General features: G+C 57.1%; 1 protein-coding gene across 1 annotated transcript; it reads right to left on the bottom strand.

Moving 5' to 3' along the window:
• Window positions 1-648: 648 nt before the first annotated feature.
• LIMK1 (LIM domain kinase 1) lies at window positions 649-24,160 on the bottom strand. The gene is made up of 16 exons (XM_065892074.1): window positions 24,106-24,160; window positions 22,303-22,399; window positions 15,738-15,876; window positions 15,290-15,399; window positions 13,627-13,833; window positions 8,534-8,639; window positions 8,280-8,446; window positions 7,007-7,190; window positions 6,131-6,217; window positions 5,675-5,806; window positions 4,299-4,358; window positions 3,860-3,925; window positions 3,343-3,499; window positions 1,268-1,323; window positions 889-1,046; window positions 649-811 (listed from the first exon to the last, which is right to left on the bottom strand). Exons 1-16 carry the CDS (start codon window positions 24,158-24,160, stop codon window positions 649-651), a joined length of 1,944 nt encoding a protein of 647 aa, XP_065748146.1.

The raw sequence follows: 24,160 nt of genomic DNA, 5'->3' as shown, positions 1-24,160 counted from the left end.
AGGCCTGGTACCTGCTTCTCACTAAAGTGGCTTCAATAAAGAAACAAAAAGACCCAAAGCGAGGGAGGGCTGTTGCCCAGCCACGGGGATTTCCACTCCACAGGAGACGACCTCTCTCTGCTTTGGGGGTTTGGATAATTATCAATACCTGACGCTACCTAGACACCCCCTGGGGGGGTGATGGGCCCCAGACTCCCTGTTTGGCTCCTGGGAATACAGTGATGAGCCACGGTCTGAGGCTATCTGTCCTCTGGCCCAGCCTCGGAGGAGCTGCAGACGGGTAGAGTGTGCATAGGACAGCCGGGGCAGCGGGTGTGGGATAGGGTACCGGGTATGGGATGGGATACAGCTCACACGGGTCCTCCAGCTCATGCAAGGAGAAGCGTGAGGGGGTGGCCCCACCAAGACAGAGGTAAGGCAGGGTGAGGTGATGGTGTCTGTGCAGCCAGGCCAGCTCTGGGGCCGGGGGCAGAGAAAGGGCAGGGGCCACGGCCCACAGGGTAGAAGGCAAGTTAGGGCCTGGCGCTGGGGAGGGGTCTGGGTGTCCGCTGCCCCGCTGAGGGTGCCACACCTGGCCACCACATAGAGGAATCTGGTGCAGGGTGGATTCTCCCGAGTCGGGGACAGGGGCAGCTGGGCGGGCCGGTCTCAGTCGGGGACCTCGGGGTGGGCGGGCAGTCCACTCTCGCCGCGCCGGTAGGTCTCCCAGAAGCCCCTGTCTAGCTGCTCCAGCTGTGGGCCCAGTGGCAGGTGGCCAGCCAAGTGCATGCGGAGCGTCTCCAGCCACTGCTCCAGCTTCACGAAAGAGGGCCTGGGGAGACAGGCAGGGGGATGGTGGGTTCGGGTTCTGCTGGGGACCACCCCACCCTAAGCCCCCAACCCACTCACCTCTTCTCAGGGTCCAGATCACAGCAGCACACAGTAATGGGGAAGAAGCTTGGGGGGCAGTTTGGAGGGCAGTAGCGGTCCAGGAAGCCTCGCACATTGAGGCCAAAGTCCATGGTGCGCGGCAGGTAGTCTGGGTCAGCATTCACCCGCCCGATGATCTGTCCAGCACGAAGCCCAGCAGTTACCCAGGGCCCCTGGGACTGGGCATCACCCAGGTGGGTTCGAGGGCAGGTCACACCCGGGCCTGGCGCCCCCTGGACCACCACACCCCTGGGAATGCAGGTGGCTGTGGGCAGCCCCGTTCCCAGAGCCTCCCTGGCCTGGGGCCCCTGCAGACTTCAGCCTGCAGCCTGAGAGTGTGAGCCCACCCCGGACCTACCTCACACAGGACGATTCCAAAGGAAAACACATCCACCTTCTCATCGTAGCTGCGGCCTGGATGAAGAGACCGCTGTCAGCAGGTGCACGGGGCCAGGGACGTCAGCTGGTGAGGGTGCCGGGCCAGGGACCCGCCCACTGGGGGGATGCCCTGGCCAGCAGGTCAGGACAGGAGGCAGATGCTGGAAACCTCTGCAGGATCAGGCCTTAGGCTCTGACACTACCCGAGCCCACCCAGTCTGAGCCAACCTGTTGGCGGGGGTAGGCAGTGGGTAAAGGTGAAAGCCCTGGGCAAGGGGTTCCAGGCCCAGCTCGGTCACTAACCAGCGATGTGACTCTGGACAGGTCATGGACCTAGTGGTGACCCCGAAAGAGAACTGTGTCAGACCCCTGGAACCTGTGAATGTTATTGGAAAAAGCATCTTTGAAGTTACGATTAAGTTAAAGATCCTGAGATGAGACAGTCCTGGATTATCCGGGCGGGCCCTAAATGCCATCACAGTTGTCCTTATAAAAGAGACTGAAAAGGAAAAGACACAGAGGAGGAGGCAGTCACATGAAGACAGAGGCAGAGATTGGACCGATGTGGCCACAAGTCCGGACACGCCAGGATCAGAACCTATAAGCATTAAGGAATGGATTCTCCCTTAAAATCCCCAGAGAGAGCACGGCTCTACTGGATTTCAGACTTCTGGCTTCCAGAACTATAAGAGAATAAGTGTCTGTTGTTAAGCCACCTGGCTTGTGGTAATTTGTTACAGCAGCCTCAGGGACTGATACAGACTCTCTGAGCCTCAGTTGCCTCAGCTGTAAAATGGAAACAATACCCTCTCTCTAACGACGTTAAAAATAATCAAGACAGCCACTCTCTATTGAATTCTGACTAGCTTACAAACCTTATCTAGTTCTCACATTACTCCTTAAAGATAGGGACTATTAACCCCAATTTACAGGTTAAGCTATTGGGGGGTGGGTTAACTTTGGTCAGAGCTGGCGTTGAGATGACCCTGGCTCTGCGGCCCTGACCCTGTGTCTGCATGTCCCCTGCCTGTGGAGAGGCTTGATAAAGCCCCAGTCTGGGCACACATGGGACCACTGTGTAACAGGCCTGAAAAAAAAAGAAATGGAGTGGGAGAAAGGGGATCTGTGGGAGGCTGAATAATGGTCCTGGAGGTGTCCCCGTCCTAATTCCTGGACCCTGTGAACAGCTGCCTTATACGGGACTTTGCAGGTGTGACTCAGGGATCTCGAGATGAGATTATCTTGGATCATTCAGCTGAGCCCTATGGGATCACAAAGGTCTTTACGAAGGAGGGCGGAGGGTCAGGGTCAGGGAAGGAGATGTGACAATGGACACAGAAGTCAGAGAGAAGAGTCTACGTTGCTGGCCTTGCTGGAGGAGGGACCAGGAGCCAGGGAATGAGGCAGCCTCTAGAAACTGGAAAAGGAAAGGAAACAGATCCTCTCCCCTTGAGCCTCCAGAAGGAATGCAGCCCTGCTGACACCAGACTTCAGACTTCAGTGAGCCTGATACTGGACTCCTGACCTCCAGAACTACAGGATAATTTGTGGGGTTTTTAAAATAAATTTATTTACTTATTTATTTTGGTTTTGGCTGCACTGGGTCTTCGTTGCTGCGCGCAGGCTTTCTCTAGTTGCGGCGAGCGGAGGCTACTCTTCGTTGCAGTGCACGGGCTTCTCATTTGCGGTGGCTTCTTTTGCTGCAGCGCACAGGCTCTAGGTGCGTGGGGTTCAGTAGCTGTGGCTTGTGGGCTCCAGAGCGCAGGCTCAGTAGTTGTGGCGCACGGACTTGGTTGCTCCGCGCGGCATGTGGGATCTTCCCAGACCAGGGCTCGAACCCGTGTCTCCTGCATTGGCAGGCGGATTCCCAACCACTGCACCACAGGGAAACCCTAATTTGTGTTTTTTAAGCCAAGTGTGTGATGACTGGTTGCAGCAGCACAAGGAAACCAACGACAGGACTCAAAGAGGGGCAGGGCAGGACCTCCGCCTCCTGCAGCTCCGCCTGGGACCGTGGGGCCCTGGGGGATGTGCCAGGCGGGGCTGCCGACTCACCGTGGATCATCTCGGGCGCCATCCAGTAGGGGTTGCCCACCACCGTGTAACGCTTTTTCCGGTCTGGCTTCTTGAGGCTCCGCAGGTCCTCGGGCTGCGTCTTCTCGTCCACCATAAGCCGCGCCAGCCCGAAGTCGGCCACCACCACGTTCTTGTTCTGGGTAACCCGGAAGCAGAGCCACACTGAGACACGCCCCTGGCACCACCTGCCCACTCCCTCCTCGACCACAGCCTGTGGTCCCTCAGTCACTGCCCCTTAGAGCCGGGCTCCCTGGGCCCACTTGTCCCCCATTGAAATACATCCCCCCCCAAAGCTTCTTTCAGGAAGCCTGCCCTGACCACCCCAGTCCACACACCCGGGCCCTCCTCCGGGCCAGCAGCCCCTGGTGCAGCCTGGTGCGGGCGGCTCTCCGTCAAGGCCACGCTCACAGCAGAGGCCCCACCCCCGCACATCTAGCAGCGTGGTGGGCGGCCCCCCCCCCCACCCCCGCTGTCCCCTCCCAGCCCGGCTGCTCACCTCACGAACCAGGCAGTTGTGGGAGTTCAGGTCCCGGTGGATGATGTTCATGGAGTGGAGGTAGGCCTGAGGGTGGGGGGCACTGGGGTCAGGGGGCAGCCGTGCTGAGGGCCCCCAGCCCCACCTTGGTCACCCCAAGGCTCCCACCTTCCCCCCTCCCACTGGATCCCCTCTGTCCTCTCTCAAAGCTTCCTGTGCCTTCCATTTCTAAACTTGTGAAGTTTAGGTGAGCGCTGGAGAACGTGTTTTGTTTTCCGTTTTTTGCCGCACCGCGTGGCCTGCGGGATCTTACTTCCCTGACCGGGGATGGAACCCGCGCCCCCTGCAGTGGAAGCGCGGAGTCTTAGCCACTGGACCGCCAGGGAAGCCCCGAGATGCTTTTATAAGTGGGGCCGGATCACGCAGCCCACACGCCCCGCGGCAATCGGAGCCTACTCACCATCCCCGAAGCGATGTCCTTGGCAAAGCTCACCCTCTGACTCCACGGGTACTGGCTGTCCTGGAGGTGGGGAGAACGACCAGGATAAGCCAACAGGGTCACAGTTGCAGGACATTGGGTGAGAGAGAGATAGGAAGAGGCGACTGTCCTGTAGGGTCTGATGACGCACCCCCAACTCTCTTCTACACCCACAACTGTCCCTTCTTTTTTTTTCTTTTTTTTTTTTGCCATGTGGCTTGTGGGATCTTAGCTCCCCAACCAGTGATTGAACCTGTGGCCCCGGCAGTGAGAGTGCTGAGTCCTAACCACTGGACTGCCAAGGAAGTCCCTCACAACTGTCCCCTCTAAGGGCTGTGGGTGAATAATTCAAAACAATTTTCTAACAGAACTGGTTCCAAACAGTGACGGGGTGGGAGATACTCTTCTATAGTTCCTGACCCACCTCCTCTGAGAACAAAAACTCTCTCTTCTACAAAATCCCATTTTTTCGAGTTTTTAAAAAACCTGAACCTGCTTTCATGGCCCAGCAGAGACAGGCCTGGCAAGGTCGCCTGCAGAGAGCTGCGGTGAGTCACTCTGGAGAACAGGGCTCTGGGCTCAAATCATTTGGGGAAACACCCCATTCTCTCCCCCCATCTCCTTGGAGACCTCAAGTGGGAGAGCAAGGACATCAGAACGTATTAAAGATTCAGGTGCAGCCAGGAAGCCTGCGCTGATGCAGCCCAGCGTTTCTAAGTTGCACTGGACCACAGAATCCCTCTGAGAAGTTACACCTGTCCGGAGCCCGCAGGGACCATACTCTGGTGACAGCAGGTAATCCAACCTAAGGGACTGAGGACTCAGCGGCGACGGAAGGGAACAGGGTCTCCGGGTCTGAGGGTGATGCTGGGGTGGTGATGCTGAGCGTCGGATCCCGGGGCACCGTCAGCATCCCAGGAGAGCTAGAAGCTCCCCTCCAAACGCTTCTTTTTTAGAGGAGGATCGGTAATTTCATCCAAGCTGTTACAGCAAGTTCTGAATTTTATACATCATGGCAAACAGTAAGTGACTTGGTTTTGCTTAGAAGCAAAACAAAGACCCTCTGGGAGAGGTAACCTATGGCAGGTGCATGGGGTTAACCTGACAGCCTGTGCATCCCCTCAGCAAAGCTGCCACCCTTCTCTGGGCCCCAGCTTCCCCCCCCCCACCTTAGATGGAGTCAGTTGCTCCCTTATTTGATTCAGAATCAGGGTCTGGAGGGCCTCTGACACCAGAGGCCGATCCCCAGTGAAGAGCCTGGGAGGAGACTGGGACCGACAGAGGAGCCGCTGGGCCCAGGGTCCTAGGGCAGGAGCGGCTGGGACGGGTCTCAGGCAGGGGCTCTGCCCGGCACTCACCATGCCCTTGATGAGGCCCCGGAGCGTGCCACCCTTGATGTACTCGGTGATGAAGTTGAGCCTCTTGTCCTTGTAGAGCACCCCAATGAACTTGAGCACGTTGGGGTGCTCCAGGCATCGCATGACCTTCACCTGGTGGGGTGCAAACAGGCTGGGCCCACGTCTCCTTCTCCCCGTTTCCCGCCAGAGGCCACCACGGACAGTTCCAAAGATGGAGGAGCCTTCAAGCCCCCGGGGTCACACCTGCCGGCTGCCGTGCTCTTTGCTTGGGCTGCTCCCACCCCCAGCGGCGTCCTTGCCCCTCTCGCCCTCCTGGCAGATAGTTTCTCTTCTTCCAGCGTGGGCTTGAGCGACACATCCTCCCGGAGCCCTCTGCCACCCACCCCCTCTCAGTGGCGAAGGGCAGGGCAGGTCCTAGGTGTCTGGTGGAGAGGGTGCAGCAGGCCCCTCACCCACCTCCTTGAGGAACGTCCGCTGGGTCTCCTCATCGAAGCGGATCAGTTCCTTCATCACCATCACCTCGCCTGTCTCCCGGTGTGTCACCTGCGTGGGGACGCCCAGGGCTTGAGACTCAGCCCCACCCCAGGCGGACGGACAGACGGCTTCAAGCCCTTCGCAGACTTTTCATGGGATGCTCCCGGCCCCCGAGGGGCTGGGACTTAAGTCCTTTACAGGTGAGGAAACTGAGACTCAAGAAGGTTTCCCACCGGGCCCACAGTCACCCAGGTGGCAGGAAGGGGGGTGGCCAGGGCTTGGGTCCAGGACCGCCAGACCCAGAGGCCAGCTCTCTTTCCTCTGCTCTGCTGGGCTGTCTCCTGGAAGTCAAATGGTAGCTCTACCACAGATTCTGACCAGGGACAGGGGCTGGGGCCTGTCTGCACACGTGGACAACCTGGCTGGTGCCTTTTGTATAACTCTGAACCTTCCAGTCTGGTCATAGCCAGGTGACATCAGAGCCAGGGAAGGGCTCGTGTCTTGCTGGGGGAGAGTGTGAAGGGGGTGAGCAGCCCAGAGGCCAGGAGGGGGCTGGTATTGGGCTCAGTAAGGGGGCCGGGGGGAGGGAGCCTTCAGGGTCAGTCCGGGCTGCCCTCCCATCCCCCACCCCGAGGAGCCACTTTTCGTGGTCTATGTATAGTAAGTCCCCTTCCCCTAACTAGCTCAGGGAGGCCCAGGTGGAGGAGAGCTCTGGCCAGCGAGTCTGGAAGCCAGATACCCGTCTGCTGGGGCTTCCTGGGGACACTGGTGGGAGGAGGGTGGAGGACCAATGGGTCACACACAGACTGCCCCCCTGCTCCCACCCACAGCCCCATCCCTGCCTGGCGTGCCCTGTACCTTGATGGCCTGGCCGAAGCAGCCCTTGCCCAACACCTCCCCGTGGATGAGGTCCGAAGGTCGGAAGATGCGGTGCGGCCGGCAGACCACACGGAGGGACTCGGAGCGACCCAGGTCCTTGCGCTGGGAGGCCGGGGAGCCCAGCGAGCCGGCGCCCGGGGACCTGTCGATGCTGCAGCTCCTCCTGGGGGGACACACCCAGTGCCCGCTGCCACCAGGTGGGCACCTGGACGAGGCCCCCTTGGGGGGAGGCCAGGTCTCAGCCCTGCCCCCTTCCCCCTGCCTGCCATGCCCCATCGATGCCAGTCTATGTACAGTCACCCGTACAGCCAGAAAGGGCGGCAGAGGACAGCTCTCCTGGGGCAGTCATAAGGCTCTTGCCCCATCCTGATGCCAGCACCCAGTGCCCTGTCTGGCTTGGACTTCCTGTTAAGGTAGGAATGTTTGCCCTAGGCCTTCTCTGCCTGGTGACCCTGGATCAGACGCTTTGTCTCCCAGCATGTGAGTCCCAGGCCTTGGAGTGCAGAGGCAGACTACCTGCCCAGAATGCCCACAGGTGGCCTTGCAGGGTAGCCTGAGCTCCAGACAAATGCAGGGGAGGAGGAAACACATGCCTTCAGTATCAGTTTCTTAGTGTAAAGGCTGTCATCCCAGGTGTCCCCCTCAAAGCCTTGACCAGGAGTCCTGAGCAGACCCCCGCAGTGAGTGGCACGAGGACCAGGCTGCTTCTGGGCTTCTTCCTGGTGCCCCCCCACCTCTCTTTAAGAGGGTACAGGGCACTTGGCCCCTCTGGCCTGCACCACCACAACAGTCCCCCAGCTGTCTCTGGTCCTGGGCACCTCCCCGCAACGGGGACCAGAGTGGTCTCTGTGAGACACGTCACTGTGCTGCAACACCCTTCGGTGGCGCCCCGGGATGGGCAAAGCGCGAAGACCCCGCCACGAGCTTCTGCCTCAGAGCCCATCACTCCCCAACACATCCGATGCCCCAGCATTCTGAGCTGCTGGCCAGCTGCTCCTCGAAGCCAGAGCGCTGGTCCACCCTGGAAGCGCTGTCATCCCCAGCTGGGGGTGCTGCTTTCCCCGTTTGCTCCTCATTCTCCTTCCTCTTTCTAGCTCCCTGCACCCGTTGCCGGCCTCCTTCTTTTTGCAGGGCTGACTCCCCCATCAGACTGTGAGCTACCGGAGGGTAGGGACCAGGTCCCATGCCCCCTGAGGCCCAGCGTCAGTGAAAGTACCAAGATACAGTACATCAAGGTGCAGGGCTGACTTACAGGACAGGCTTCTGCCGGCCGGAGCTGCCCGCCTCCCCGCTGGGAGTATGAATCGGGGAGACCAGGGGGCTGGACTCAGGCCCAAGCCCGTGGCCCAGTGCGTCATGGGGGTCATGCTCAAGAGTCAGCTGGAGCAGGCGGCTGGTTTCCTGGATCAGCAGATCAATCTGGGGAGAGCAGGAGTGTGGACAGGTGAGTCTCAGGGGTGGTGCTCTCAGGGGAGCACCACCTCCAACCAGACTCAGGACCCATACCTCGTCCAAGGGCACATTCCGGATGGGTGTGCCATTGATTTCCAGGATCCGGTCTCCAACGTGGATGGAATTCTTCACATCCGGGCTCATGCAGCCTGGGTCCACTCTGTGGGCATAGAGCGGTGGTCAGACCCCTGCTCACCCCGCTAGGAAACCAAGGCCAAGGGGATCAGATCAGGAGCGTGGGGCAAACCATTCTATCTTGTGTGAACGGCAGGTGGCAACTGGCGGGAACACCGAGTTCTGGTTTGGTGGGAAGAGTTCTATACTAATTACAATGCTTGCCGTGGGTGTGGAACTGGAGAAAAGTGGCGTGCCCTCCAGGTGTTTGCCCCCCTATACTAGATGCTCAGGGGCTCCTGTTCAACAGGGCGTTGTCTCTGCCATGGAGGACAGACCTCTCCCTCTACCTGGCTGGTACGTGTGGGGCAGACAAGCGTCAAAGAGTCCTAAGAGCGTCTGGACCCACTGCTTCCTACCTGACCCCCAAACTTGCCCTGCAAGATGAAGCTAAGGCTCCCACTCCTCTGGGATCGGCGGGAAGGAGCCAGTAGCCTGGGCTGGGCCACAGCTGCAGGGTGGAGATGGGGCTGGTGCCCTGGATTACTTGGCCATAAACTAACTCACAGAATGGCCAACTTGCCAAATTTACTTGCTTCTTTTAACTCCTTGGTGTTAACGGTCTGATTGTCATTTTGTCTTTGTAAAAGCTTTTCAAAGAATGGTCACTTTGTCTCTGACATGAGATGGGGAAGGGCTGGGGGAGGGTGGGCAGGACAGAAAGGAGACTGAGAGCTTTAAGAAAAACAGATTGCTAGCAATTTTTCAATTATCGAGAGTATACTCTCACATGGGGGAGAAGTGCTTCCTTACACAGGAAAGTCAGGTAATAAATACAGCAGGAAGAACACAGAAAATCACCACTTCGTAGCCGTCACAGAATTATCTGTGGATGCTAGAGTCAGTGAAAGGCTGCTGGAAACAGGATATTTACAGACTCATATCTCACAGATGACTCAAACTGGTTACATTGCAAAGGGGAAAGAAATCCTTTACAGCAGAGAGAGTGGACTGCACTTTAACCAAATAATCGAAGTTGACATCCCCAATAAAGGGAGCACTTCACTGACATCCTGTGTCTACCAGTAAGATGCACAGAGAAGGACACAGCATCAGTTATCTGGTTAAAATGCATGACTTAAACCTAAGGAAGAGGAACCCTCTGTAGAACCCCAATGGAGGGGCACGCTTCCTTAACTGACTTGCACTCTTCACACATGTCAAGGTCACAACGGACAATGAAAAGCTGAGGAACTGGCACAGATTAAAAGAGACCGAAGAGACATGAGGATTCAATGCAATGTGTGATCCTGGATTGGATCTTGGATCAAGGGGGAAACTGCCATAAAGGACAGTGTTGAGACAACTGGCAAAATTCGCATGTGGATTGGATACTGAATAAAAGTGTCAATGTTACACTTCCTCAATATCATCATTACACTATAAGATACAACGGATAATCATGTAAGGGAATGCCCTTGTTGTTAGGAGAAGGTCTGAAGTATGTGGGGGGAGGATGGGTCAATGGTGCCTACAACCTCCACTCAAATGATTTAGTAAAATATAGCAATATGTACGTGTGTGTATATACAAATAAGTATATATATGTACATACACACAAGTACATAGACAGAGGGAGAGACACACATGCCTCAGGTGTGGTAGAAAGTTAAAATTGGTGAACTTAGGTAAAAGGTGTATAGGTATTCAATATACTTATTATTTTAGTAATTCTTCTGTAAATTTGAAATTTTCAGGATTAAAAAAGTTAAAAAATAGTGAATATATTTTCATGGATAAAGACTTCTTATGGATATAGCCTCAAAAATATATTCCTGGGCTTCCCTGGTGGCGCAGTGGTTGAGAGTCCGCCTGCCGATGCGGGGGACACGGGTTCGTGCCCCGGTCCGGGAAGACCCCACATGCCGCAGAGCGGCTAGGCCCGTGAGCCATGGCCGCTGAGCCTGCGTGTCCGGAGACTGTGCTCCGCAACGGGAGAGGCCACAACGGTGAGAGGCCCGCGTACCGAAAAAAAAAAAAAAAAAAAAAAAAAAAAAATATATATATATATATATATTCCTTAGGGAACTGCCTGGTGGTCCAGTGGTTAGGACTCGGTGCTTTCACTGCTGTGGCCCGGGTTCGATCCCTGGTGGGGGAACTAAGATCCCACAAGCTGCACAGTATGGCCAAAGGGGGGAAAAGAAGCAGGAAAGAATGCTCACCCAGTGAGGGAGGCAGGGAGGAGGTGCCATGGACCCTCTACTCCTAAAATTCTGCCCAGTTGTCAGGGACCAGCTGGTCTGGGAGTTTCCCCATCTCTCTCACCAATCTGTCTGTTCACTTGTGTATGGAAGGCAGCTGCTGGCCTGGCTGATGCTCAAGATGGGGGTGGAGATGCAGAGTCAAGCCCAACCTCCCCCCCCCCCCCCCCCCGCAGTACCACCTTCACTTCTCACCAGTGCTTAGGCACGGGGCCTGGTACCTGGCAGGTATGTGAGAAACGTTCACTGAATCCAAAGAAAGCTGGCATGTGGCTCCCACACCCAGACACGGGGAACGTTTAAAACTATTTCTCAAGGGTCCATGAAGGCCCAGGAGAAATCTTAGAAGGCCCCAAGGTATCTGACTTCCTTGTTGTTCAGACAGAGACCCCAAAGACCCGAGAGGAAAAGGGAACTGCTCAACATCTCATGGCATGTTATCAACTGCATCAGCCCCTTAACCTTCATTTCTTCTTACATCTCGGACCTTTTCTACAACCTTTAGAATTTTCTTTAGGGATGATCTGCTAGTATCAAATCTCATTTTGTCTGCCTTAACATGTCTTTATTTCACCTTCATACTTGAAGAATGTTTTCATCAAGTATAGAATTCTATACTTGATGGTTCTTTTTTGCTAAGTGCATTGAATATATCATTTCACTATTTCTGGCTTTCATTGTTTCTGTTGAGAAATCAGGTGTCAGCCTGTTCTGTTTTTGTTTTTTTTTTTTTTAAATGGTACAGTTACTTTTTAATTTTATTTATTTACTTTCGGCTGTGTTGGGTCTTCGTTTCTGTGCGAGGGCTTTCTCTAGTTGTGGCAAGCAGGGGCCACTTTTCATCGCAGTGCGTGCGGAGGCCTCTCACTATCGCGGACTCTCTTGTTGCGGAGCACAGGCTCCAGACGCGCAGGCTCAGTAGTTGTGGCTCACGGGCCTAGTTGCTCCGTGGCATGTGGGATCTTCCCAGACCAGGGCCTGAACCCGTGTCCCCTGCATTGGCAGGCGGACTCCCAACCACTGCGCCACCAGGGAAGCCCCTGTTCTGTTTTTGAAGGAAATTTTTTTTAAATAAATTTATTTACTTATGGCTGCGTTGGGTCTTTGTTGCTGCTGCACGCAGGCTTTCTCCCTATTGCGGCGAGTCGGGGCTACTCTTCGTTGCAGTGTGCAGGCTTCTCATTGCAGTGGCTTCTCTTGGTGCAGAGCATGGGCTCTAGACGCAAGGGCTTCAGTAGCTCTGGCACAGGGGCTCAGTAGTTGTGGCTCGTGGGCTCTAGAGCACAGGCTCAGTAGTTGTGGCACACAGGTTTAGTTGCTCCTCGGCATGTGGGATCTTCCCAGACCAGGGCTCAAACCTGTGTCCCCTACATTGGCAGGCAGATTCTTAACCACTGAGCCACCAGGGAAGTCGTCCCTATGGCTACTTTTAAAGTCTTTTCTTTTGCCTTTGGTGTAGTTGTTTCACCAGGTGGGGGAATCTACGGGTGAATTTCTTTTTAGTTTTCCTGTTTGGGATTCACTGGGTTTCAGTCTGTGGATTGGTATCTTTTATCAGCTCTGGGAAGTTCTCAGCCATCATATCTTCAAATACTGCCTCTCTCCCATTCTCTCTTCTCCTGTGATTCTAGATGGATGATTAGAGCTGCTCACTGTGTCCTCCGTATGTCTTAACCTCTCTTTCCCTATTTTCACCTTGCTGCGTTTTTGCTTCTCCCTTCAGCTGTTTAAAACCCTCCTCTACTGCTAAACCCATCTTTCACTTCTAGGGGTTCTATGTGGTTCTTTTCCAAATTCATTTGCTCTTTACTCACTTTTCCCAAGGATCTCTTTATTTATTAAAACATATGGAGCATAATTATTTTGTATTGTTTCTGATAATCCTACTATCTGCAGGTTTTGTAGGTCTGCTTCTGCCACCTGTTGTTTCCACTGGTTCTTGCTCACAGTGCCTTGTTCTCTGTGATTTTTGACCAAATGGCTCACCTTCCTTGGGACGCTTATCTCAGAGAAACTCTGTGAAGCCTGGAGGTGGGTTCCTCCAGACAGGATCTGCACCTGATTCTGTCAGGGCCTGAGGACATTACCCCTAGCGGAGAAGTACTTTAAACTTTTACAATTTTGCCTGGAGGTTTTCTGAACCACCCAGGCATGTGAACTTGGTCGGCAAACCCAAGTGTATGAATTCTCAGGGGAGAGTCCCTCTCCCCTTCCATTTAGGTTCAAATCAGTTTATCTTCCAGTTCTGGGAGTTGGTTGCCAGGGGCGGCTGGTAGAAGGTGTGGTTTATTTCTTGTTCTTCCCCACCCTGAGAGCCCTTTGGGGGTTGCAGCTTTATGGGGTGGGGAGGCGCTCTCTTATTAGTCTCACTTTCCTTGAGCAAGTCAGGGCTTTGAGAGGCTCAGCCATGAGAAGACTCGAAAACTGAAGCCTAATTCACCCAATTCAGATTTGCCCTTAAGTCATGGCTGACTTCCGTGCTCTGCTGATACCCCTGGGCTCCTTCCTTCATTTATTCCTGACCTGGTTACTTCTCTTTCTTGTTGGGTCATGCAGGGATTAAAGAAAACATTTAAAATATTTTATCTAACATTTGTTATTTTTTTTGGAGGAATGATTGGACCAGGCATCTGGTATACCAGTTGTCAGAGCTGGGTTCCATCTGGGCCCATGTGCTCACCCATTCTCAGGGCCCCCCTGCCCCAGGGTCGGCCACCCACCTAGAGCATCCGTGCCCACAGCTGCAGCCTCAGCAGGCCAGCCACTCACCCCTGGACGCGGACGGTGTGGGAGTGTTCTGTGCTGCAGCCTGGCGGGCCGTGAGGGGGGTCGATGGAGACCGAGAGACCACGTTTGCCATGAGCCGAGGCTGGGATGGATACGAGGGTGACTGTGTGGGGCAGGTGGGAGCTGGGGGAATCAGGCAGGATCTGCTCAATGACGGGGGTCACCACAGTCTGGTAGTAGCAGTGTCCGCTGCAAGAGCCACAGGCAGTGGGGACCCAAAGAGCGGGAAGAAAAGTGTGTCAGGACAGTAACCAGCATCACCCCCACCCTGATCCCTCAGCCCCAGGCTCTCTTCTCCTCCCACCCTCCCCTCACTGCTCCCCAAGGGAAGAGGAGGATCTTGGCTGCCTGGGCTGGGAAGCAGGAACTGGGCATGCTCAGCCCAGCCTTGCCCCTCTCCGGGGCTCACTCTAGGTTGTCTATGCTCTGTCAGCTGGCCAAGATGAGGCCTGGGGATAAGTCCAGTCCAGCAGGAAGTCATTAAGAGTCCATTTGGGATCCTCAAAAGTCATGCTGCCCTCAAATCCAGCTTTATCAGTGTTGCCATAATAAAGAATTTGTCTGGTCTTTGTCCCTTGGCTCTAAATCCTTGGAACAGGAGTATCTTCCTTTTTCTTGAGCCCTTCACACACTTGAGCTAATGTTAATGAGATGACTCAGGCAGCAGGGAGGTGGGTGCTGGTCACCAGAAAGACTGACCACGTGATCAGAGGGCTATGGCTCTGACCCAGCCTGACCTCGAGTAAACTGAGTTCAATCCATGCCCAGTGATTCAATCAATTATGCTACATAATGAAACCCCAATAAAAACTCTGGTGATGCCAGGGAGGACGGGTCACACGTCTTGATTCCATGGGTGGAATGCACAGAAGCTGTGCATTCGAGACCCTCCTGGACCTTGCCCTTTGCGTCTCTTCATCTGGCTGGTCCTGATTTGTAGCCTTTAGTAAAAACCTGTAATTGTGAGTATAGCGCTCTCTTGAGCTCTGAGTCATTGAGCGAAGTATCAAAGCTGAGAGAGCTGTGGGAATCCCTGACTTTGCAGCCAATCGGTCAGAAATGCGAGCGGCCTGGGGACTCCCAAACTTGTGGCCGGTGACTGAAGTCAGGGCGAACTTGCTGGGGACAGGTCCCGAGCTCACAGGGTTGGTGCTAACTCTGAGGGTTGGTGCCAGAACTGCACAGCAGTGATGTCAGTAAGAAAGCTGATGTCTGTGGGACCTCCCTGGCGGTCCAGTGGTTGAGAATAAGCCTTCCAAGGCAGGGGATGTGGGTTTGATCCCTGGTCGGGGAACTAAGATCCCACATACGGCAGGGCAACGAAGCCCGTGCACTGTAACTACTGAGCCCACGCGCCGCAACTAGAGAGAAGCCCGCGCGCCACAACAAAAGATCCTGCATGCCGCAACTAAGACCGGACGCAGCCAAAATATTAGATAAATATTAAAAAGAAAAAAACGAAGAGAAAAGAAAGCTGATGTCTGAGGCTTTCTCCACCTGATTGCTGTGTCTTATATTTCCCAGTGGTTTCTACACTGTCACTATGACTGCCCCCCACATGGAAAGGGGAAGGGCCCTGGCGTGGGAGACGTGTGACACGGTGTGGGGGGGGCACGCCAGGCGCAGGGAGGGGCGGGGCACTCACCAGTAGAGCTTGGAGTGCTCCACCAGAGTGTAGGTGTCTCCATCACCGATGAAGGTCCCACATGTGAGGCAGATGAAGCATTCGGGGTGGTACTTCAGCTCCCCGGCCACCTGGAAGGGGAGTTGGGGACAAGCCACCTCAGCAACCCCTTCAGCCCCCATAGCTCCTCCCCTCGGCCTCCTCTCAGAAGGAAAGCCCCAAACCAACTTCGGGGCAGACAGAGTTGCCTCCATAATAGCGGGCTGAGGGATACAGACAGAGAAACAGGCTCAGGAGCCACAGAGGAATCAGAGAACTAGTGAAAAGAAGAACAAGAGAGATGATGGGAGAGAGATCTGGACCAGGGAAACCTGTGAAAACACATACACATGCACGCACGCGCGCACACACACACACACACACACACACACACACAGGTGAGGTGTGTGAGTGGGGGAGGGGTGCTTACCATGACCAGCCCCTTGGTGATGTGCTCTGAGCACCCGTGGCAAGACTCGCCATAGCGGGCCCAGTAGTCCTTCTTGCAGAAGAGCTGCCCATCCTTCTCATAGTACTGGTGTGAAAGGGAGGCACTGCATTCGCAACACCTGGGTGGAAGGGGAGCTGGGGCTCAGAGGGGCCCACCCCTCCCGCACACCTGGGCCCTTCCAGTCTACAGGCAGCACTAGAGAAAGGTGTACCCTCTGGACGGGAGCAGCCTGTGCTGGGGCACAGGGCTTGGCAAGTGGAGCCGGGGATGGATTCAGCGCCCACCCCCACCCCCTCTGCCGTGGCCCCTCAGCCCAAAGCCTTGGTACTACGTGCAGCCTGAACAACCACCCTCAGCAGTTCTGCACCCAGGGTGTCGGGCCCACTTGCTAGACCTGGACTGAGAGGTGCAACTCATCTGAGCCCCCTGTCCCTTGTCGTGAAGGAAGATGGCCAGCGAGGGCAGGCAAGTTACTCTCAGTCACCCACCAGTCAGGCCCAGGGAGGGCTGGAACCTGGGAGCCCAGGATTCAGGTCGCGGGGTGGGGGGAAGCGGGGCTGGAACTGTGAGCCCCACTCTTCCAGTCTAGTCGGCTTCCTCTCCCTCCCTCTCCCCCCGCTCCCAGCAAAGGGAGGCAGCTCTGGCGGCTGACGTAGATGGTGGTAACCTTTCGGCGCTGTGAAGACCTACTAAGTGCTGGCACCTTTCCATTTTCTTGCTTAATAAATGTACTAATCCTCACAGGCCACCATGAGGCAGGCATGGCTATCCTCGTCTTAGAGATGAGGCAGATGAACTTACGAGGGTCTACCCTGCCCAAGGTCACAGAGATGGGCACCACAGGCCCCATGAAGATACTCCCAGTTCCACCAAGATACAAGGCAGGAGTTCAGCTCAGTATAGACCAGTCAGTCAGTTAAGAGAGGGGATCTCCCGGCTCCCTAGGCTTCAGCCAGCCCCACGAGTGCTGCCAGTCACAAGAACGGGGTTCTGCATAGGCAGCGGGAAGGCCTGGCTGGTGGGGCCCCTGAAGGGCAGATGGGGAGAAATGATGTACAGGCTTCTTTCTATGTGCCACCCCCCAGGCCAGGAGCTAGACCTACATGCCTGACGTCTTTCCGGCAAGTGTCCTGGTCGGGTGGGGACCAGCAGCTCAGCTAAGCCAGGGTAATAAGTAAATGCAAAAATGTGGGACCCCCAGTGACTGACACCCTCCTCAACCCCGGGCACAAGCTCCACTGGGTTCTGCAAAGCCTGACCCAGGTCCTGGCATGCACAGGTATGTCTGGGCCGGAGTACACACTGCGCAGAGAACGGCCAGGGGACCCGTCCAGCTCTGTTGCTGTCTGGGTGCTCCGGGTGATGTACCAAGGTCGCATAGGGATAGGAGGGCCCAGGCTCTGAGCTCATGGTTCAGTGGGGGAACAAACCAGGAGACAGGAGGGCAGGAAAGACTTGGGCTGGGTCAGAGAGCACTGTGCTCCAGGCAGCCGGGAAAGCCTCCTGCTCTACCGTAGCCTGCACAGGGCAGCACTCATTGACTGCACTCAATGACTGCTCCTGAACTAGGGAACTGGGGAGGGGAGGGGGGAGGAGGAGGGAGCGCAGAGCAGCAAGAGTGCTGCTGGGACACTGTCCCTTTAAGAGGATCCAGCCAGTTCCCCATTGTCTGGTAGCCTGAGGGGAGGGGCTGGGGACCACAGCTTGGGGCTTTGGGCAGGGGGCGGGCAGGGGAACACAAAATGCCCGGGTTTTGGAAGCCAGGAAGGCGGGGTCTGATGAGTTCTCTCAAAGGGATGGCGAGTGGGGAGGGAAAGTCTCTGGAGGCAGCGCTGGGACGCGGGAGGCTGCAGCGGAAGCAGCGGCTGGACGGGAGCCATGACGTCATCTGTTGCCCCTGCAGCCCTTCCTGCCCCCACAATCGCTGCCGACTGCAGTGGGTGGGCACCTTACCACGGGGCGGGCGACAAGGCAAGGAAGGCACCGAGCCAGGAGGGAGGACACCCGGCACGGGGAGGTCCCCGGCGCAGCCCCCAGGGGGCTCTAACCTAGCAGGAAGGTGCGCAGCAGGAGAGCAGGCTCCGCAAAGAGGCGGGGCGCAGGCAGCGCACGGTGACCTTGGGGAGATACCCCACTCCCTGTGCGGATCGGTGATTCGCTTCGCCCTTCCGCTGACCAGACCCACCAGACACGAAGCGCGTCACCGCGGGAGTCTCCCCCACAGCCCCAGGCTGCAGGAAGCAGCCCCCCTCCCCCACCTCGGTGGGCGGGTCAGTCGGGGCTCTGGAGCGGCCGCCTTCCTCCCGGGGAGACCTCTGCCTGCAAACTCCTAGTCCTTCTCACGCACAAACATTCATCACTGTAGCAGCCCTGGAAGACCCCACGTTGCTTCACTCACGCTGTGAGTGCAGTCAGCTCCCTGATAACCACTTCCCTGAAGCCTGATCAGATGCGCCCATGGCCCCCCACGCAGCCTGCACCGCCAGCCTCTGCCATTAACCTGCCGGCTCCCCGAGGTCCCAGACCAGGCACCTACAAACGCTGGTTCCCCGAAGAGAATAGAAGTGCTTCCTGCCAGACTGGCTCACTCTGTGCACTCAACCAGGAGCAGTTCCCACCCCCAGCGTCCTCAGAACTGCTCCAGGGTGCCCTGGCTCAGCCTCCATCTCAGACAGGGGATCTAGCCCAGGCTCACATAGTAGTTTGGTGGCTGGCGCCTGGGGCCTCAGTGGACCTTTGCCGATGGAAGGCACACAGGAGCCCCTGACTCTGTGCATCCCCTCACCCCTCAGGCCCGCATCGGGCCAGGAGCCAGAGGCGGCAGGTGGGGCAGTACATGCCTGGTGGCTCTTGGGGTGCCCCCCAATGCCCCTGCCCCTACAAAGGTTGTCAAGAGAGTAATACCAGGTACAGTGTAGCCCTCTCCCAGAGCAGCAAAGGCAGAGCCAGGCTTGAGCAGGAGAGGAGGGCACTGTGGGGCTGGAGGGGGGATGAACAGGCCAGGCTGGGAAGCAGTGGAAACCCCTACGGCGACAGGTCCTTCCCTCCCAGGGGTGCCCTCTACCCAGAGCCACATCCCTGGACACCAAGGGTGAAAAAGAGCAGCTGGGGGACCAGCCTCAAGGGAGACCTGTACCAGAAGGGCCAGGAGCCTCAGCGGTGGCCTGCTTCCCCTCGACAGGCGGCCAACAGGGACCAAGGAGTTTCAGTTCTCCTGCCCCACTGCCCGGCCTCAGGTGGGTCTGTCCCACCATGGCCTCCAGCCCCAGCCCTCACACCAGGGGCCCTGCCCGAGGCCTGGGACAGGTGGGGAGGGGGCTTTCCACTTACTTAGCCCCTCGGAGGAAGCAGCATCTTCTCAGGTTCGAGGCCAGCATCCTTTATCCTTTGCTGCTACCTATCGCAGGGGGGCCCCAGAGGCCTATGGGGAGTGCAGGAGTGGGCCGGACAGGCTGTTTCCCTATCCTACTCCAGGCACTCAGGATTGGAGGCTGCAGAGGGAGGGGCCAGCGTGGCCACACGGCAGGGGAGGAGGATGCAGTGATGTGGGTGCAAGAGGACTTGGTCTTAGCTCACAACAGGAAGCAGCTGAAGGGCCTACTGCCTGGGCTCTGGTGCAGGCGGGGAAGCTTGGCCGGCACTGTGTCCTCAACCCTGCACACCCGAGAAAGGCACCCTCCGTGCCCCCCGGCCTCTGCTGTAACAAAGGCACTGGAGCCTCTCTGGGCACAGGGAGCAGCTGCTTCTTCTGGTGCTGCCCCCGAGGGAACAGAGCTTGACTTCCATGGACAGTCCATCCTCTTTGCCTGCAAGTCCCCCAAAGAGGGGGGCGTCCCAGCCCAGGCTCTGGCCCCCAGTGCCAGCTGTGCACTCAGCCCTCCTCATCCAGGGTCAGCCCAACCAGCCTCCAGGGAGATGTTACCCGAGTTACGGCAGCCCCAGGGCTCCTGAGCTGCAGGCTTCTGGGAAGGGACCTCCCAGAGGCAGCAGCTGGGCAAAGGGAAGCCTGGACCCCCCTGGGCCTGGCCACGGCCTCCCAGGAGGCTGGAACAGAGAAAGGGGCTGGCTCTGCGGTGACAATGGGCCCAACAGCAACTCTGTCGCTGCAAGGCTCTCAGAGCCCAGGGGCTGGTGGCAGCCCCGCTTCACGGCACTGAGATGCTTCCAGGGGCCCAGCAAGCAGCGACTCCTCTCTGAGCTGCTTTCCTGACTGTCATGGGAGTGAGGACACCGTTGGCCTCAACCAGGTTTGGGGGCTGTTGGGAGGACCACACGCCACGGGGCCAGAAACACTGTGTAAGTCGTGGAACCATGTGGAAGCCATGGCTCTTACTGCCTGTGGGCCCTCCCTCACTGGGGGAGCCTTCCCTGTGTCCCCACCACACCAGGGCCAAACCCAACGTGCCCCTCCCTACCGCCCCCTCCCAGGGCCTCAGCCCTCTGCTGGTTAACAGGGCAGGGACCCCTCCAAAGCTAGGTTCCATGCATCCTGCCCCACTGCTGCCCTTCTGTGGCTTCTGTGGCTGCACGCCTGGCCCTCCCCCATGTCTCCCAAGGCTCTACCTCCCTCCCCACCCCATGCACCGGGGCCCCCAAAGTTCCCTGGATTTCTCTTGGCCTCTTCTCAAATCCCATCCCCCAGCACTGAGTAGGCTGTTGTCTCTGCCCTTCCCACCTCTGACCGGTCTCAGATCACCTCGGCCAGCTTTCGGGAGGGCACTGCCTCCCTGGCTAGCCTACTGCACCTCCACCTCAACAAGGACAGGGCATAACTCCTCACCAACATGGCCCCCAGCTCCACCAGAGCCAAGAGACCACTGGCCTCCTCTGCACCCGGGGTGAAAAACCAGACTCTGCTGTAGATTCTGCCCCTCCCACTCACCAGCCCCCAGCTCCACCCCACAGCCCCTGACTTCTTCAGCTCTGCAGTGACTTGGAGTGAGAGAGACATAGGTTCGAGTCCCAGCTCTGGCTGTTGCAACTTTCAGCAAGTTACTTGATTTCTCCGAGCCTCCATTTCTTACGTGGAAATCGAGCGAATAATGGCACCTCCTACGGTTATGGTGAAGGTTTAATGAAATGACATTACAAGAGTCACCAATGAATAGTGGCTAATATGGCTAATCCTTGCCAAATATCGTCTCTTCTAGATCTGAAACTCTGTCCACTCTTAGTCACTGTCCTATGTCAGGTCTTATGGGCACAGAGCCCCGAACTATTGACAGTCCCTTCCCTGCCATGTTACCACCATCTGCCCACTGGGATGGCATTTTTCAATAGCACTTCTGCCCACATCCCTCCCCTGCTTTCTGACCCTCTCTGCTGGCTCCCTACTGCCCTCAGAAGCTACTGATCTTGGCATTCAGGGCTCTTCACTGAATCGATCCTAACTTTGCCTCATCATCATGTCTCTCGACTCACTCTGTTCCAACCAGATGAGCTGATCCCGGGCCTTCAACGGTTTGCACTGTCCCACCTCCCTGTCTCTGCCTGTTCAGAGGCCCTTTCCTCCCTGAAGGCCTCCTTCTGAACACCTGATTGGGAACCCCAGGACACGGAGCCCGCCTCTCCTCTGGGCTCCCCAGCCAGTGCGCGTACTGTGTGTTCATTTCGCTCACTGGCTGTGTATCTTTGGTCAAGAGAATTAACCTCTCCGTGTTCCGATCCACGGAGACAACACGTATCCAACTATAAAAAGTCCTTAAAACAGTGCCTTGGTCCTTCCTAAATTGTAGAAAATGTTAAGACATTTTTATAAAAGAAAAAAAAAATCCTTGTCGGACCCTCCCACTGCCTAAATTAAACTCCTTCGGCCGGTGGTTGATGCCCTGACCCCAGCTGGGCCTCGCCACTTTACCTTCCCTCCTTTTGGGTGCTTTCCTGCCTGAACTCTGCCGTTTACTGACTGGGCCAGGCCCCGTCACCATTCTACTCTTTGCACCTGCTGGGCCCTCTGTCTGGAGCTGCTTCCTACCACACTTCTCCATGTGGGAAATCTCACATCCCCAGCTCTGGCCCTACAGAGCTATCTAAGGCTACCCCCTGCCCCTGCTTCTCAGGACGGTGCTCCTGGATTGCTGGGCCACCTCTGGGTCCCCATGTGCTCCACCACAGCTCTGGTCCTACTCTCCTACACTTGGGAGTTGGTGTCCGGAGGGAAGGGACTGGTCTTACTGGATATGCATCTTCCAAACTAGCCTGGGGCCCATGAAGGAGGCCCAGCTCCTCCCAAGGCCTCTCTCTGGAGCACCAGCACCCGGAAGGCAGGGGCGCACTACCCTCCACTCCTCCCCCACCAAGGAGCCAACAGGCCTTGGTATTACGAGCATAAACCAAGTCTCGCCTTTTCTCTCCTTTTCTGTCTAGAATGACAAAAAAGAAAGGCCTCCAGGGATCTTCTAGTCCAAATGCTTCATTTCACAGATGGGGAAAACGGAAGCCAAGGACTTGCTGGAAGTCACAACCAGAGATGGCACCAGGAGGGATGGCCACGTCTCTGGCAGGCCTTGCTTAGGGCACCCGAGCTCAGGTCAGCCTGCCCTACCTGAAGCAGTCTGCGTGCCAGTCAGCATTCAGGGCCTGGAGGTACTGGCCATCGTAGATCCTCTGGCCGCAGCTTGCACACACGGGCAACTCGCTTCCTGCAGGGGTGGAAAGGGCGTTAGGAACCATTCTCAGGAGGCGCAGTTTGCTGCAGGCCTGCACTGGCCTGCGCCAACTCCACATGCACCTCCACAAATCCTCCTGTACACACGCAGCGCCCAGGCTGAGCAGTCGCTGTACAGAGCAGGAGAGAGAATGCAGGTCTGAGAGTCTTGCTGAGACCACAGCTGAACTACCAAGCTCCTCTGGGCCTCAGTTTCTCTCTCTGTAAACTGAAGAGGAGGAGCAGATGTCCGCCAACCCCCAGCAATGGCATCCTTCAACTCAGGGTCTGGCACGGTAAATGCGGAGAAAGAAAGCAGCACGATTTAGAAATAAGGCAGTGGGTGACACTCTTGTCACAGCCCCCCTTCCTCTCCTGCCTGCCCAGTCCCTTCAAAGGTCAGGGACTGGACAGGGCTAGGTTGGTGCGTCCTGTACTGAAGCCCCCTGGAAGGCTTGGCTATGCCATGGCCTAACATGGAGCCAGGGCCGTAGGACTGCGCTCCCAGACACCTGCTCCAGGGAGGCCCGACACCTCTTCAAGACGGCCACTAGGCATGCTTAGTCATCCCTGGGGCCTGACACCCTTGGAGCTGGGTGGGCCCTGGAAGATCTCCCAGCCTGCCCCTTCCCATTATACAGTTGGGGAGACTGAGCCCTGGAGAAGGTAAGGCTTGCTGGGTCACCAGCCAAGCTCCAAGGCCACAGTCTGCCCCTCCATGAGGACCCAGGGACCTAGGAGCTACCATATGGTGGGCGCCTGCTCCAAGTGGGCCTTCAAGGACCTGGGGGAGGGTTGGCAGTAGCCCCAGGGGAGGGCAGGGCTGGAGGAGCTGACATAATAGGACTTTTGTTGAACCTGGTGGACCTATGAGATTGCTCGGATGAGGAAACCCAGGAAAGGAGACCCCAGGGAGAGAATCTTGGGGTCTTCATAACCCTAACTGTCCTGCAAACCCAAGCCTTGGGCCCCAGTAGGGGGAAGGGGCAGAAGAGGCGGCTAGGATGAGAGCCATCCTCCCAGCCAAGAGTGATGGCAGGCACTGGGTTTGGTGCAGGGAGAGGGGGTGGAGGCCCCAGCATACATCCAAAGGTTCCCCAGAGGCGCATCTCTGCTCTGTCCATTCTGCCCCCAGGCTCCCAACCACCAGCACCACGGGCCAACTATGTGGCCCTCAACTGTACAAACGAGGAAACTGAGGCCCAGCAGGCAGCACCTGGCTCAAGGTCACGGAGCCGGCCAAACGCTGGGCTGTGAGTCAGGGCTGAGGCTTTCCCAGCGACTCTTTCTTCCAAGGCCGGTTAGAGACAGGATAAGGGCGAGCCCCGGGTGGACACAGCACGCGGATGGAGGCCAGGACTGGGCGAGCTGTGCCTGGGATTCCTCCCGGGTGGTCGTCGGTCGGGGGATGGGAGAAGGCGGGGATGAAAGGGAGGAGGGGCCCTCCGACTGCGGGAGGGCAGCCCAACGGGGCCGAGGAGGGGGAAACAGAGTGGGAGCTTTTCAGGGAGGGGCCTGCGGGCTTCGGAAGGACGAGCTCATCCCGGAGGACACAGGGGCGCGGCCTCGCGGCAGACCCAGCCTCCGCGGCGGCCAGGCCCGGCCCCCACCCGTGCTCCCCGCTTCCCCTTCTCCCCCAGCGCGGGGCCCCCGCCCGCCCGGCCCCTTGGTCGGCGCCCCGCCGGCCCGCACCCCGCGCACCTTCCTCTCCCATACGTTCTTCCCTCCAGGTGCAACAAAGTAGCGTCAACCTCAT

The sequence above is a fragment of the Phocoena phocoena genome, chromosome 15 (assembly GCF_963924675.1).
Source record: "Phocoena phocoena chromosome 15, mPhoPho1.1, whole genome shotgun sequence".
In the NCBI taxonomy this organism is placed as follows: domain Eukaryota; kingdom Metazoa; phylum Chordata; class Mammalia; order Artiodactyla; family Phocoenidae; genus Phocoena; species Phocoena phocoena.
Note: the sequence above shows the minus strand (reverse complement) of the source record. Positions and strands in the feature narration are given on the sequence as shown.

Coding starts and splice junctions, on each gene's coding strand:
- LIMK1 (XM_065892074.1), bottom strand. CDS start 24,160: ATGAGGTTGACGCTACTTTGTTGCACCTGGAGGGAAGAACGTATGGGA. Junction 1,324..3,342: donor GGCGCCCGAGATGATCCACG/GTGAGTCGGCAG, acceptor CTCTTCATCCAG/GCCGCAGCTACGATGAGAAG. Junction 1,047..1,267: donor TTGGAATCGTCCTGTGTGAG/GTAGGTCCGGGG, acceptor CGTGCTGGACAG/ATCATCGGGCGGGTGAATGC.